At 55.3% G+C, this 12,913-nt stretch overlaps 1 protein-coding gene across 1 annotated transcript in view; it reads right to left on the bottom strand.

Moving 5' to 3' along the window:
- CELSR1 (cadherin EGF LAG seven-pass G-type receptor 1) overlaps nt 1-12,913 on the bottom strand; it is a 169,660-nt gene that overhangs the window by 84,684 nt on the left and 72,063 nt on the right. The window contains exon 2 of the mRNA XM_031656181.1: nt 6,810-7,448. Within this exon, the coding sequence (XP_031512041.1) occupies nt 6,810-7,448 (639 nt within the window). The remainder of the gene's footprint in view (nt 1-6,809; nt 7,449-12,913) is intronic.

Here is a 12,913-nt window from a genome sequence, read left to right as displayed (position 1 = left end):
AAGTGCTCCCAAGTGGCTACTCACCTACTCGGTTCCTGACCAAGCTAAGGTCCCAGCCAGGGAGCACCCAACACTCCTGGAAGTCCAGGTGGCACGGGCATACAGGGCCCAGGGACGGCCCCACTGGCAGGCTTTGAGCTCCGCAGCCTCGTAGAGACTATTCTTAGCCAAGTGCGGTGGCTCATGCCTGTAATCCCAGCACTTTGGGAGGCAAAGGCGGGTGGATCAGAAGATCAGGAGTTCGAGAACAGCTTGGCCAACATGGTAAAACCCTGTCTCTGCTAAAAATACAAAAATTAACCAAGCATGGTGGTGCATGCCTGTAATCCCAGCTACTCGGGAGGCTGAGGCCGGAGAATTACTTGAACTCAGGAGGCAGATGTTGCAGCGAGCCAAGGTCATGCCACGGCACTCCAGCCTGGGTGACAGAGTGAGACTCATCTCGGCGGCAGGTTGGGGGGAAGATTATTCTCACAGCCCCTGGGGCCCTAAAAGCAGGAGATCAAGAATAAACTCGACCCTAAGAAAGAAGCCCTGGCCCACTGGTGCATACAGGAGGGGCACCCGGGTCTGCCTTTACCCAGACGTGAGGGGAGTGAAGGTGACTTGCTGCCGTCCCCCTCCAAGATGTTCAGCCCTTCAGAGAAACGCGCCTTTCCTGAGATATCAGAGCTGCCACTCAGGAATGCGCCCCATGGGAAGACGAAGACCCTACTGTGGGGACAAATCACCCGTTCACGGCGTGGAGAGAGATGAGGAAGGGAAGTGCTTCCCGGGAATGCCCAGAGGCTTGGAGCCCACGCTCCCGCTCATGGCTGTGATAAGCCCAAGGGCAGACCCACGTGGGAGCTTAGCCAGTGCCGACACGGGCGGGACAAAGTCAGACATACCTCAGCGTCCCCTAGGAAGGGGCAAAGGAGACAGGGAAGGGAGGTGGGTGTTCTTGGAGGGTCCTGTTCCTCCCAGCTCAACACCAGAGGCAGCACAGGCGGCACCTGGACCACACACAGAATGAGCTTCAGGCCCCGAGGGCATTATCTCTGGCCTATCTGGAGGGGTGGGATGGCCAGCCCTTGTCTCATTTGCACATGGTACCTGCTGCAGGTCCGTGGGCACGTTCTGTTGGGCAGACGACGCTGCTGTCTGCATCCAGTGCAGAGGGAGGAAGGTGACAATGGCAAGCAAACACCGCCATGGGGGTGAGGGCTGCAGGGAGGACAGAGGAGTGGGGACAGGGAGGGAACATTCAGGGAAGACCTGGGGGAAGGTGCGCTGGAGGGGCAAGTGCCACGGTGAGAGGGGCCAGTGTGTGTCCCGAAGGCCAGAGTGACCTGAGCATGGGGAGCCGGGGATGAGGCTAGACCTCTGAGTGCCACAGGCCCAGTGACTGCACTTTATACTGGAGCACTGGTCACCCCACGAAGGCTTGAACACTGATAAGACAAACGTGTACACTCTGGGCGCTCTGTGAAGAGGGGATCGTCAGGGCAGGATGAGGGTGGCGGGGAGGGCAGGAGGAGGTCCAAGGTCATAACATGAAAACAGGGACAGGCAGCAGAGAGAAGAGTTGGGCGGGGGAGGCAGAGTCATTAGGCTGTGGCAAGAGGCTGAACGTGGGGCCAAGGGGCATCCACCGGGAGCCTGTGGGCTGAAATGAGGGACAGGGAGAGGAAGCAGGGTCAGAGCAGGAAGCATCTGGAGTTGGTACTAGGGACGTCCTCCAGGGGACCAGAGGGGAGAGGCTGGAGGCCTGGGGCATCCGACCCTCCCAGGGGCGGCTGTGAAACTCACCTCTCACAAGAGATCCCCGAGTCGGATCCCGGACCTGCCCACCCGGTGCTGCACCTGGGTGTTGACAGAACTGGGATGACAACTGTCCCACCTCCTGGGTTGTCACAGACACATGGGAAAGGCAGAGGAAGAGCAGAGCCCAGGACTTGCGTTCTTGGTAATCAGTACAGAGTACTGTTCCTAGGTTTTTATTTTTATTTTTTGAGACAGTCTCGCTCTGTCGCTCGGGCTGGAGTGCAGTGGCGTGATCTCAGGTCACTGCAACTTCCGCCTCCTGGATTCAAGCGATTATCCTGCTTCAGCCTCCTGAGTAGCTGGGACGACAGGCACCCGGCCACCACACCCGGTTAATTTTTTGTATTTTTAGTAGAGACAAGGTTTCACTGTGTTGGCCAGGATGGTCGCAATCTCCTGACCTCGTGATCCACGTGCCTTGGCCTCCCAAAGTGTTGGGATTACAGATGTGAGCCACCGCTCCTGGCCTCTTCCCATTTTAGTCATGAGTGAATGGTCATGATTGTTTAATTAGAGAGAGGAGACACCAAGAGCAGCATCAGGATTCAAAACCGAGTTCTAAGGCCAGGCCTGATTTAATGAGGCCAGGTTTCTTGTGGGGAAGGAACCGTGTCCTCCCAGCCCCTCGGGAGCGAGGTTAACAGCTGCAAAGCTCCTCCTGGGCCGCTGCAGACCGCCCATCACACTGGCCCTTTGAACCAGCACAGAAGGTGCCCTTTACAAAATGCTGTTAAAGAAATGATGCAAGAGGAAGGATCTCAGCTGGTAAACCTGGCCGGCCGTTCCACCCTCGAGGGTCTACAGCTGCAGCTCAGAAGCCAGCATGCCCAGGTTTGAGTCCTGACCCCACCCTCCGCAGGGCCAGCAGCAGGGTCCTTGCCCTCAGCAATGAGGCCGGTTCTGTGCCGTGGGGCGGTCCCGTGCACTACAGATGCCAAGCAGCATTCCTGGTTTCATCCCTCCAGCACCTCCGCCCCCAGCTGTGACAACCAAAAATGTATGATTTTGTCAAACATCCCTGGGGACAAAATCACCCCCAGTGAAGAACCACTGGGCTAGAGGCTTTGATGTCTTGTACCCATTATAAAATGGGGTCCTAGAGCTGCCTCGAGAAGTAAATGAGAAAATACGTGTAGAATCATCTAGGGGAGTAACCAGCACAGCAGAGCACTCACCAAACATTAGCTACCGTCCGGCCAGGCATGGTGGCTCACGCCTGCAAACCCAGCACTTTGGGAAGCCAAGGCACGTGAATCACGTGAGGTCAGGAGTTTGAGACCAGCCTGGCCAACATGGCAAAACCCGGTCTCTACTAAAAATACAAATTATTAGCCGGGTGTGGTGATGCAGGCCTGTAGTCCCAGCTACCCAGGAGGCTGAGGCAGGAGATCACTTGAACCCGGGAGGTAGAGGTTGCAGTGAGCTGAGATCACACCACTGAACTCCAGCCTGGGTGACACAGTGAGGCTCTGTCTCAAAACATGTGCACGTGCACACACACACACACACACGACCATTAGCTACAGTCCCTGCCATCCTGAGGGACAGAGACATGGAAGTGTGTGAACCACACCCAGCACGGGGGTCGACCAACAAAAGCATAAACAAGACACCCAGGAAGCTTCAAGGGAGGAAACCTATGATCCATCCCAGGAGGTCGGGAAACTTCCAGAACCTTCTCAGCAGAGGACAGCTGCTGAAGCAGATTTTCAGGGAGGCCCGTGATGGGCAGATGGATGGGGAGGAGACATGTTTCAGATGAAGGGATGGCAGGTGCAGAGGGGAGACGGAACAGGGCCCTGTATCTGGACCCACAGGAGCCAAGTCGGAGCCTGCCCCACGTCCTTGAGCCATTTAACAAAAAGCAGAGCTACACTGTTTACGAAAAGACCGAGGGGCTATGAACCGAGGAACACAAGCCCATGCTTCTCACGGTTGATTAGAACTCTCTGCGGAGCGGAGAAACTGGGAGGGCGTCCCAGGCACATCTGAGATGCCGGAGCCTTAAGGCTTCCTATCCTTGTCCCTTCGGAGAGTGGGATGGCGGCAGACCCCAACCACAGTCCCAACACCGTGAGCGTTCTTTCCCTGCAAAGATCAGGGGAATCCACAGACGCTGGGGCCTTGGACTTCTCTAAGGCCTAAATGGATTTCAGGGACATGGGAGAGCTGTTAGTATTTTCTCCAGCATCAAATTTGTTGAGCTTTTCCTGAAATTAATTGCTACTTCCTTCATCCAGCTCCTGCTGTCTCCTGTCCCGCAACACAGGAAGCTAGGGGCTTTCAGCAGCCACTTGGGCTGATTCCAGCCTTGCAACCGTGAGGCCCCCGAGCTCGGCTTACCAGAGAGCAAGTAATAAAACCCCTGTGACGACAGCGCCACTTTCATCGTGAATAAATGAGCTCAATTACCTCCACGCAGAAAAAGGAGCGCTTCAAAAGGAAAGAGGGAAAAGGAGAGGAAGAGGGACGGAGTAGAAATAATCAGTCTTAATTAGCCTTATCTCCGAGGGAAATACATATGATAATGTTGGTACCCAAAGAGATTCAAATTAGTCTCATGCCAATCATTACATGTTAGTGGGTCTTATTGGTGATGACAGACTTGGCCGTTCCCCAGTCATTAGTTTTCTAAAAATGACTCTCCTGATGAAAAGAAAACCTGAGAAGCTCAGAATGTGGATTACCCCCAATGGGTCAATCATCTTCAGAGGGGATCTGCTGGCACAGGGATCCCCAGAGGCCTCGGCCACCCCTGCCCAGTGCGGCCCCAAACTTACTGCAGCCTGGACTGGCGGCCTGGGAGGCCGATGCCGGGTCTCAAAGCCACGTGAGACGTTGCCCTAAGGCTTCTGACTCGTCTGACAAAGCCAGAGGTGGGAGGTGCTTACATGGTCCCCTCTACCCATGAAAGAGCCAACGGCACAAATGAACTTGGTCACCCCCCGGAATGGGCCGGGGGAGGTCTGGCTTGTGCGCTGGCCTGGTATACAGTAGGTACTCAGTATCTGCAGAGTAAAGATGGTGCCCTTGCCAACTCCTGGGAGTGTAACAGGCCCCTCCCAGGGACCCGCGGCCATGGCTTCTTCATCTGAAGCAGGAAAGTCGGCAAAGCGCCATCCACCCAGGCCACATGGCGGGCACTGGCTCGGGAAAGGGGCACTTACTGTGCTGGCCGCTGCTACATCCAAGCTGACGCTTCAGAGAGGCAGAGCAGCCCGCTCAAGGCCATGAGGGGCAAAGGGGAGGAAGGGCACCTTGGGAAGCTGACACAGAACAGGAATCCACCGAAACTCAGAGCAGGGGAGGGGGCCTGGTTCAGGCCTGCTCATACCTGGAGCCATCCCCACCCCCAAACCCAACACAGGTGTGGGCTATGGGAGGCGGGGGTCTCCCGCCGTCTCTGCCTGCCTGCCTAGCCCACAGCCAAGCCCCGGTATAGCCAGGAATCTAGGATTAGCACTCAGTGAGAGACAGCGGGGCGAGAGCCCCAGATGCAGATGGCACCAACAGACAGCCACGGACTAGCAGGCGTGGGAACACCACGGGGCAGGTGACCACAGTGCCTTCCTTCCACCTGCCGTATGACCAGAGGGCCACCAACCTGGAGTGCAAGAGGTCAGAGCCGGGAGCCCCGTTGCATCGGGCTGCCAACACCCACACTGGTGGTTTTCCCTCCACTTCTGATGCAGAGAACCTTGGAAGCCATCCTTTCCCTCTCTCTGCTCCCCTGCGCTCTTCCTGCCTGATAAATACCTGCTAATACCTCAAACCCTTGTTATAAGCTCGATAAACTTGTGCTATGTGCTGCTAACAAGCAGCTAACGATTGCTCAGGTGTTTATATTAAACAGATTAATCGAGGACTCGGTAGATGGAAGAGTCTCAACGTTATCTCCGGTATGAACCAAATCCCGCCTAATCCCAGAGAGCTTTCAGGAAAAAAAAAAAAAAAAAAAAAAGAAGAGACTATTCACCACTGGGACCATTGTAAACTCATTTTTCAAATGAGCCATCATTTTATGGAACAGACGATCAAAGACCAAAGCAAGATTTGTGGCTGAGATGCAGAGAACGTGTGTTTTTGTACCTCTCGGGGTGGCTCTTTATTTTTTAAAAACACCGTTGGCTACATTTGGAGTAATTCATCTTGGTGATAAGTCAGGACGTATCAAGGAAAGAACGTCTTCAGAAGCGGGGGAATGAGTCACAAAATTTCTACGGTGACAGGCAGCGTGAAACAACGGGATTTCAAGACCCAAATGATTAATGGCTCAACGCTTTCCACCCGGTTCCACTGTTTTACGCTAACCAATTAAGCCTGCAATCTGGAATAAAGTACTTTAACCTGAGAGCCACTTAAAAGCAACTCATGTCACTTCGTGCATTTAGGTTTTCTTTTAAGTGTATCTCACCCTGTAACCTTGTCCTACTGTTCTCCTAAAGCAGGCAGTTAAGTCGGGCAGGGGAGGTGACCGTGGGCTACGGTCAGGGAAGCCCCGAGCTGGCTAAGAAAATGCCATGGCTGGCCGGGTGCGGGGGCTCATGCTTGTAATCCCAGCACTTTGGGAGGCTGAGGCGGGTGGAACACATGAGGTCAGGAGTTCAAGACCAGCCTGACCAATGTGGTGAAACCCCGTCTCTACTAAAAATACAAAAATTAGCCGAGCGTGGTGGCATGTGCCTGTAATCCCAGCTACTTGCCGGGCTGAGGCAGGGGAATCGCTTGAACTCGGCAGGCGGAGGTTGCAGTGAGCCAAGACTGTGCCACTGCACTCCAGCCTGGGCGACTGAGTGGCACTCCATCTCAAAAAAGAAAAAAAAAAGTACCGTTACTGAGATCATCTCAAAGTTCATGGAGCCCACACCTGGGCCCAGCGCCCGTGCTCCAGCTGTTTTCCTTGGACGGAAGTAAACAGAGGAAACCACCCGAAACCCTCCCCCACGCGTCCCCCTGCACAAAGCCAGGGTGAGCCCAGCCACCTGCAGGCCCCAGGCACCTACCAGTGAAGTCCTGGAAGCACTCGCAGGTGTAGCCGCCCTCACGGCTGCGGCAGCGGCCGTTGGCGCCGCACGGGTTGGAGTAGCAGAGGTCGATCTCCGTCTCGCAGTAGTCGCCGGTGAAGCCCGGCGGGCAGCGGCAGCGCAGGCCGTTGATGGGGTGGATGGGCCGGAAGAGCACGGTGGTGGAGCTGAGGAAGGGCGCCGAGCTGTCGAAGCGCAGCACGGACACGCACTTCATGTAGTTCTCGCAGGGCTCGCGCAGGCAGATGTTGTCGTCGAAGGGCAGCACGCGCTGCGTGGAGATGGTGGTCAGCAGCGTCCGGTTCAGGTAGATCTGCTCCTGCAGGTCCTCCGACGGGAAGAACTGGCCGCGGACGCCACCGGGCAGCAGCGCCGAGAAGGTCACGTTCAGGATGTTGGAACTGACGTCGGTGTCGTTCTGGACGTTGAAGACGAAGACGTCGTCCTTGGTGGTGGACAGCACCGCGGCCACCCCCTCTACAAAGAGGGCCAGCAGCGGGGACAGGAACTTCTCCTGGGACATGTTCTCCAGGCGGACAGTGATGCTGTTGGTCAGCATGTCGTCCGTGATGATGGTGACACGCAGGGTGCAGAAGGCCGTGACGCTGTGGATGCCGTCTGCAGACACAAGGAAAGTCAGGGTCATTCAGATGCTGCCGGAGTCACAGGTCCTACAGGCCCCATCCCAGGAGCAGCCTCAGGCATGCTTGCCAAAGGAGAGAGCGTGGGCATCCCCATTCCCCACTCCCCATTCCCCACCCACGACCACCACCTTGACCCTCCCTCCTCCAGCACCCTGGCCCCCACCCCCCACAAACACCACCCTGGCCCTCCCTCCTCCGGCACCCTGGCCTCCACCCTGGCTTCCTAAAGCACAGCTCCAATCACATATTTCTCTGGCTCCGAAGCCCTCAGAGGGCCCCAAAGCGCTCAGCAGGGCACTCTGACAACCACTGGGATTCAGCCCCTCACTGCCCGAAACTCCTCACACGCTTTGGTCCAGCCACATGGGGACTTGAAGCCCCCTTTTACCTCCTCTGCACCTGCCCTGGCCTTCAGGGATCCTATCCTGCCCAACCTCCCAAGAGTTCTTCCTGTCCTCACAGCTCAGCTCAAACTCTGCAGAGCCTGGCAAGCCCCCCTGGTCCTGCCCGGAGGATGTCCTCACCAACGTACTGTGCTGAGAGTCCCACTTAGCTCGGCTACACCCCATGCAAGTCCACATGCCCAGCACACAGGAGGCGCTGAGAAGCACCGCTTTACAAAGACACACAGTGGCATCTCAGCCAGCAGTAAACACATCATCACGTGCGGTACTTAGGAGTCTGAGGCCAAGACAGTGGAACGCCTTGTTTGCAAAGGCACATGCATCACCGGTTCCAGGCCTAGAATCGGACAAGACGTTCAAGGGGCGGGCCATGGGTACCAGTGGCTCCCAGGGACAGAGCAGCGGCCCATGCCCAGGGGCCTTCACCTGCCACCTCCAGGCCCGGGCTCAGATGTGGGGTGGGATTTGCAGAATAGGCTGCCAAGTCCAGGTCCTCCAGGCCTGGCTCAGATTCTGTGTTCCAGGAGCCCCCACCCCATGAGGCCCCTGCTTGTGGCCCCCACGAGAGCTCCCACCCTGGTTTCCATGGAGTGTGGGGCCCCTGTCACCCCTCAGAGTCCTGGGCCTCAGTAACTGCCCCAGTCAGGAGGACAGGAGCCGGGCAGGGAGCCAGAGAGGGCCAGGCCCTCCGCCCTCTCGTTCTGGGGACTGTGAGGAAGTGTCCGGGCCTTTGGAGGGTGATGAGGCCCAGAGGCCGCCTTGTCACCCCGAGCCCAGCAACGTGCCCGACAAGCACAGCAGCACGCGGGGAGCCCAAGAGGAAACAGAACGAGAGCAGCAGGTGGCTCCGCACCCGGCACTTTCCCGGCACCAGGAGCCACCAGTCACGTATGAGGGGGACTTAAAGTCATGTAATTTGTCTAAACAACAAAGAAATGCAACCACTCCAGAAGTCACAGAGGTGTCCATGCGCCGTGGACCCAAGATCCCAAGAGATTATAACCAAATCAGCATCACCCCCAGTTCACAGGTGAGGAAAACAGAGGCGGAAGCCAAATTTCACACCCAGGATCATGGGCCCAGCTGGGATGCCAGCTCCACAATAACGACACCCGGCTGAGGGGTTGCCCATCCCACAGTAACGACACCCGGCTGGGTGCCAGCTCACCCCAATGTGAGGCCCCGGCTGGGGGTGCCCAGCTCCCACCCCAGTAACGACCCCCGGCTGGGGGTGCCCAGCTCCCACCCCAGTAACGACCCCCGGCTGGGGGTGCCCAGCTCCCACCCCAGTAACGACACCCGGCTGGGGGTGCCCACCTCCCACCCCAGTAACGACACCCGAGCCGTGCCCTGGGTGCTGTTGCTCTGCCAGGTGGCCCTCAGGACAGTGTGGCAAGTCAGGACTCAGAACATGACATTAATATTTGTACAACCTCGGTGCAGGGAGGTTGCCTCTGGCTCTGGCATAAACCCAGAGCCCTTCGAGGCTACACAGTTGTGTTGGCAACTGCCCCAGAGCACCTCCGAGCGGGAAGGAGCAGCCCAGAGGGTGTCCGCAGAGCCCAGAGGCAGAGGACCGGTGGCTGTAGGGAGGAGTGGGGAAAAACAACAACGAGGCCAAAAGGTCCGAGGCAAAGGACATGGTGGGAGACGGCCTCAGAGAGTGCGTTCCTTCCCTCCCTGAGCCCAGGGGCTCCCGCTCCGAAGGGGGCCTCCACTCCTCTGCCCTGGAGCAGGGGGGCCCTGAGACGGCTGGATCCCACAGGATGTGGCAGGAAACACATCCTCCAGTTCCTGGCCCAGGCCCCAAGAGGGCTGGAAGGTTCTGCCTCTTTCCTCCTGGTGCCCAGACCCCACACTAGAGAAGGCATGTCACGGAGAAGGCAGCACTCCCGTCCAGGGCCCCGGCCAACGGAAGCCCCAGACCCCAGATGTGACCCGCCGGGCTGCTGAGGCTTGAGCCACCCCAGGGAGGGCCCGGACACCACAGAGCAGAGACCACCCCTCAATGAGCCTGGCCACACTGTGAGTAGATAATACGCCCGGAGTTGGAGGCCACTAGGTTTGAGATGCTTTGTTACACAGCACCAGATGACCAAAACCAATACAGTCCACTCATAGACCAACCGCTCATCAACTTAAAACATTAAACCTCACTGCCCAGCATATACGATACTAACGTGTTGCTGGTAAACAAACTGTGTCTCCTCAAAATTCTAACCCAAGGTGATGGGTTTTGGAGATGAGGCCTCTGGGAGGTAATGAGGGTTAATGATGAGGTTACGAGGGCGGGGCCCCACGAGGGGATTTGCATCCTCACAGGAAGAGACAGCTGAGAGCTCTCTCCTCTCCTCCACATTAGGACGCAGCAAGAAGGCACCGTCTACCAGCCAGGAGAACAAAGCCCACGGGAACCCGGCCGCGCTGCCTTCCTGATTCTGGACTTGCAGCCTCAAGAACTGTAAGAAAACAAATGTTTGTTGTTTAAGCCACCCAATCTATGGTATTTTTAAATGGCAGCCCTAGCAGACTGACATATATTAACATAATTCAATTAAAATAAATTAACATGCTAAACAGTGTGTTATACAATGTTAACCTAAGCTAATATAGTTTTGCCTTATGCAATGCTCATAAATAACTTTAACTTGCTACATCCCGTTTATATATTCCTTTGCCAAAAATAAATTGTAAACATTCAGCGACCCTAAGCTTAAGCAATCATCCTTCTGGAAGCTGAAACACACACACCAAAGACAAAGAAACCACCTAAACACCTATCAGCTGGGAAACGTATAACCCAATGAGACGGGCCACACAATGGACTATTACGCTGTCATCAATATCCGTGTGTCTAAAATATGTGCAAATAAAATGAAAGGGATATGCACAGCATGATCCCATTTTCTGAGGGGCTGCTTTACTTATGCACGAACATGTTATATATGTATAGAAAACTCTGGAAGGATGCTGCAGCGACGCCTACAAAGGACATAAAAGGATGGGGTAGCAGAGCGAGAACCGCCTTTTTACTTTACTGCTCATTGTGTGTTATTCAGATGTCTTACAATTAGCATGTACTGGCCGGGCGCGGTGGCTCACGCCTGTAATCCCAGCACTTTGGGAGGCCGAGGCGGGCGGATCACAAGGTCAGGAGATCGAGACCACGGTGAAACCCCGTCTCTACTAAAAATACAAAAAATTAGCCGGGCGCAGTGGCAGGCGCCTGTAGTCCCAGCTACTCAGGAGGCTGAGGCAGGAGAATGGCGTGAACCCGGGAGGCGGAGCTTGCAGTGAGCCGAGATCGCGCCACTGCACTCCAGCCTGGGCGACAGAGCGAGACTCCGTCTCAAAAAAAAAACAATTAGCATGTACTATTTGGGTTGCTACAAATGCAATTCTTTTTGTAACAAAATAAAAAGATGAGTCAACCACACCTTTGTTCACAGCAGCGCTATTCACAAGAGCTAAAACTTGGAAGTGATCCACGTCCACCCACAGATTAATGGATTAAAAAAATGTGGCCCGGCCAGGCTCAGGGGCTCACGCCTCTAATCATAACACTTCGGGAGGCTGAGGCGGGTGGATCACGAGGTCAGGAGTTCGAGACCAGCCTGGGTAATGTGGTGAAACCATGTCTCTACTAAAAATACAAAAGTTAGCTGGACGTGGTGGTGCGTGCCTGTAATCTTAGCTACTTGAGGGGCTGAGGCATGAGAATCGCTTGAACCTCGGAGGTGGAGGTTGCAGTGAGCTGAGATTGCGCCGCTGCACTCCAGCCGAGGGGACAGAGCAAGGCTCTGTCTCCCCTCAAAAAAGAAAAATCTTAAAAATAGCCTATGACCCATAGGCATTGCTTGGCCACAAGCTGAACACCCCTGGGGTCTGCCAGCCTCAGTTTCCCTCCACCATCATCCTCATGTGGCAGCCAGAGTGGTCTTCCTAAAATATTGACCTCATCGCCCTGCTTCCTTGTGGCCCCTAACGGCACCCAGCATAAAATCCACACCCCTGTGTCCTGTGGTCTACATGATCTGTCCCTGTCATCCTGTGACAGCTTTTCCTGCTCCAGGGCCTTTGGACGTCCCCTTGCTGGAGCACTGCCTGCCTTCTCAGACACTAGCTTCACCCCTGGGTCCCTCACTGGACCCTCCATGCTGACCCCTCACTCCCATCTGCCACATCCCAACTTCAGTTCTTGCACAGGAGTGCCAGGGCTCTCTCTGTTTGTTTTTGTTTTGTTTTTTGTTTGTGTGTTTGTTTTGAGATGGAGTCTCGCTGTGTTGCCCAGGCTGCAGTGCAATGACATGATCTCGGCTCCCCGAAACCTCTGCCTCCCGAGTTCCAGTGATTCTCCTGCTTCAGTCTCCCACGTAGCTGGGATTACGGATGTGCGCCACCATGCCCAGCTAATTTTTGTATTTTTAGTAGAGACGAGGTTTCACCACGTTGGCCAGTCTGGTCTCGAACTCCTGACCTCAAGTGATCCACGCACTTCAGCCTCCCAAAGTGCTGGGATTATAGGTGTGAGCCACCGCACCCGGCCTAGGGCTCTGATTTTTTTATTTGTTTACTATATCTGTTTCTTTCCCCATGAGTCCCTGAGGACCCAGAGCCTGTAGGTCTTGTCCCTGCTGCACCCGTCACCTCTAGAACAGCTCCTGGCACTCAGAGCCACTGGATAAACATTTGTGGAAGAAAGGGAAGGAGGGAGGAGCACGGAGAGAGGGAGGGAGAGGCAAAGGGGCCAGAGAAGCATAGTGTCGCTCTAACTCCAACATCAACATTTACACAAACAGCATAATGAGACTCCATTTTTTCATGTAAGCTATTTTTTTGTGCCTGTTTGGCTCGCTTTTCTTTTTTAATGTCCATTACAATAATACAGATAGGGTGCTGTTTACTTCCTCGTGGCAGTCATTATGAAACATGCTTTTATCTTAAACCACACATGGATGTGTTTGTTCTGGACCAATGTGTAAAGGCCGTACTGATTTTAAGCTAAAAGCCCAGGCCTTCTTGGGGTGCCCTGAGC

Source organism: Papio anubis, chromosome 16 (assembly GCF_008728515.1).
Source record: "Papio anubis isolate 15944 chromosome 16, Panubis1.0, whole genome shotgun sequence".
Lineage (NCBI taxonomy): Eukaryota > Metazoa > Chordata > Mammalia > Primates > Cercopithecidae > Papio > Papio anubis.
This window is presented reverse-complemented; position numbering and strand designations above follow the sequence as displayed.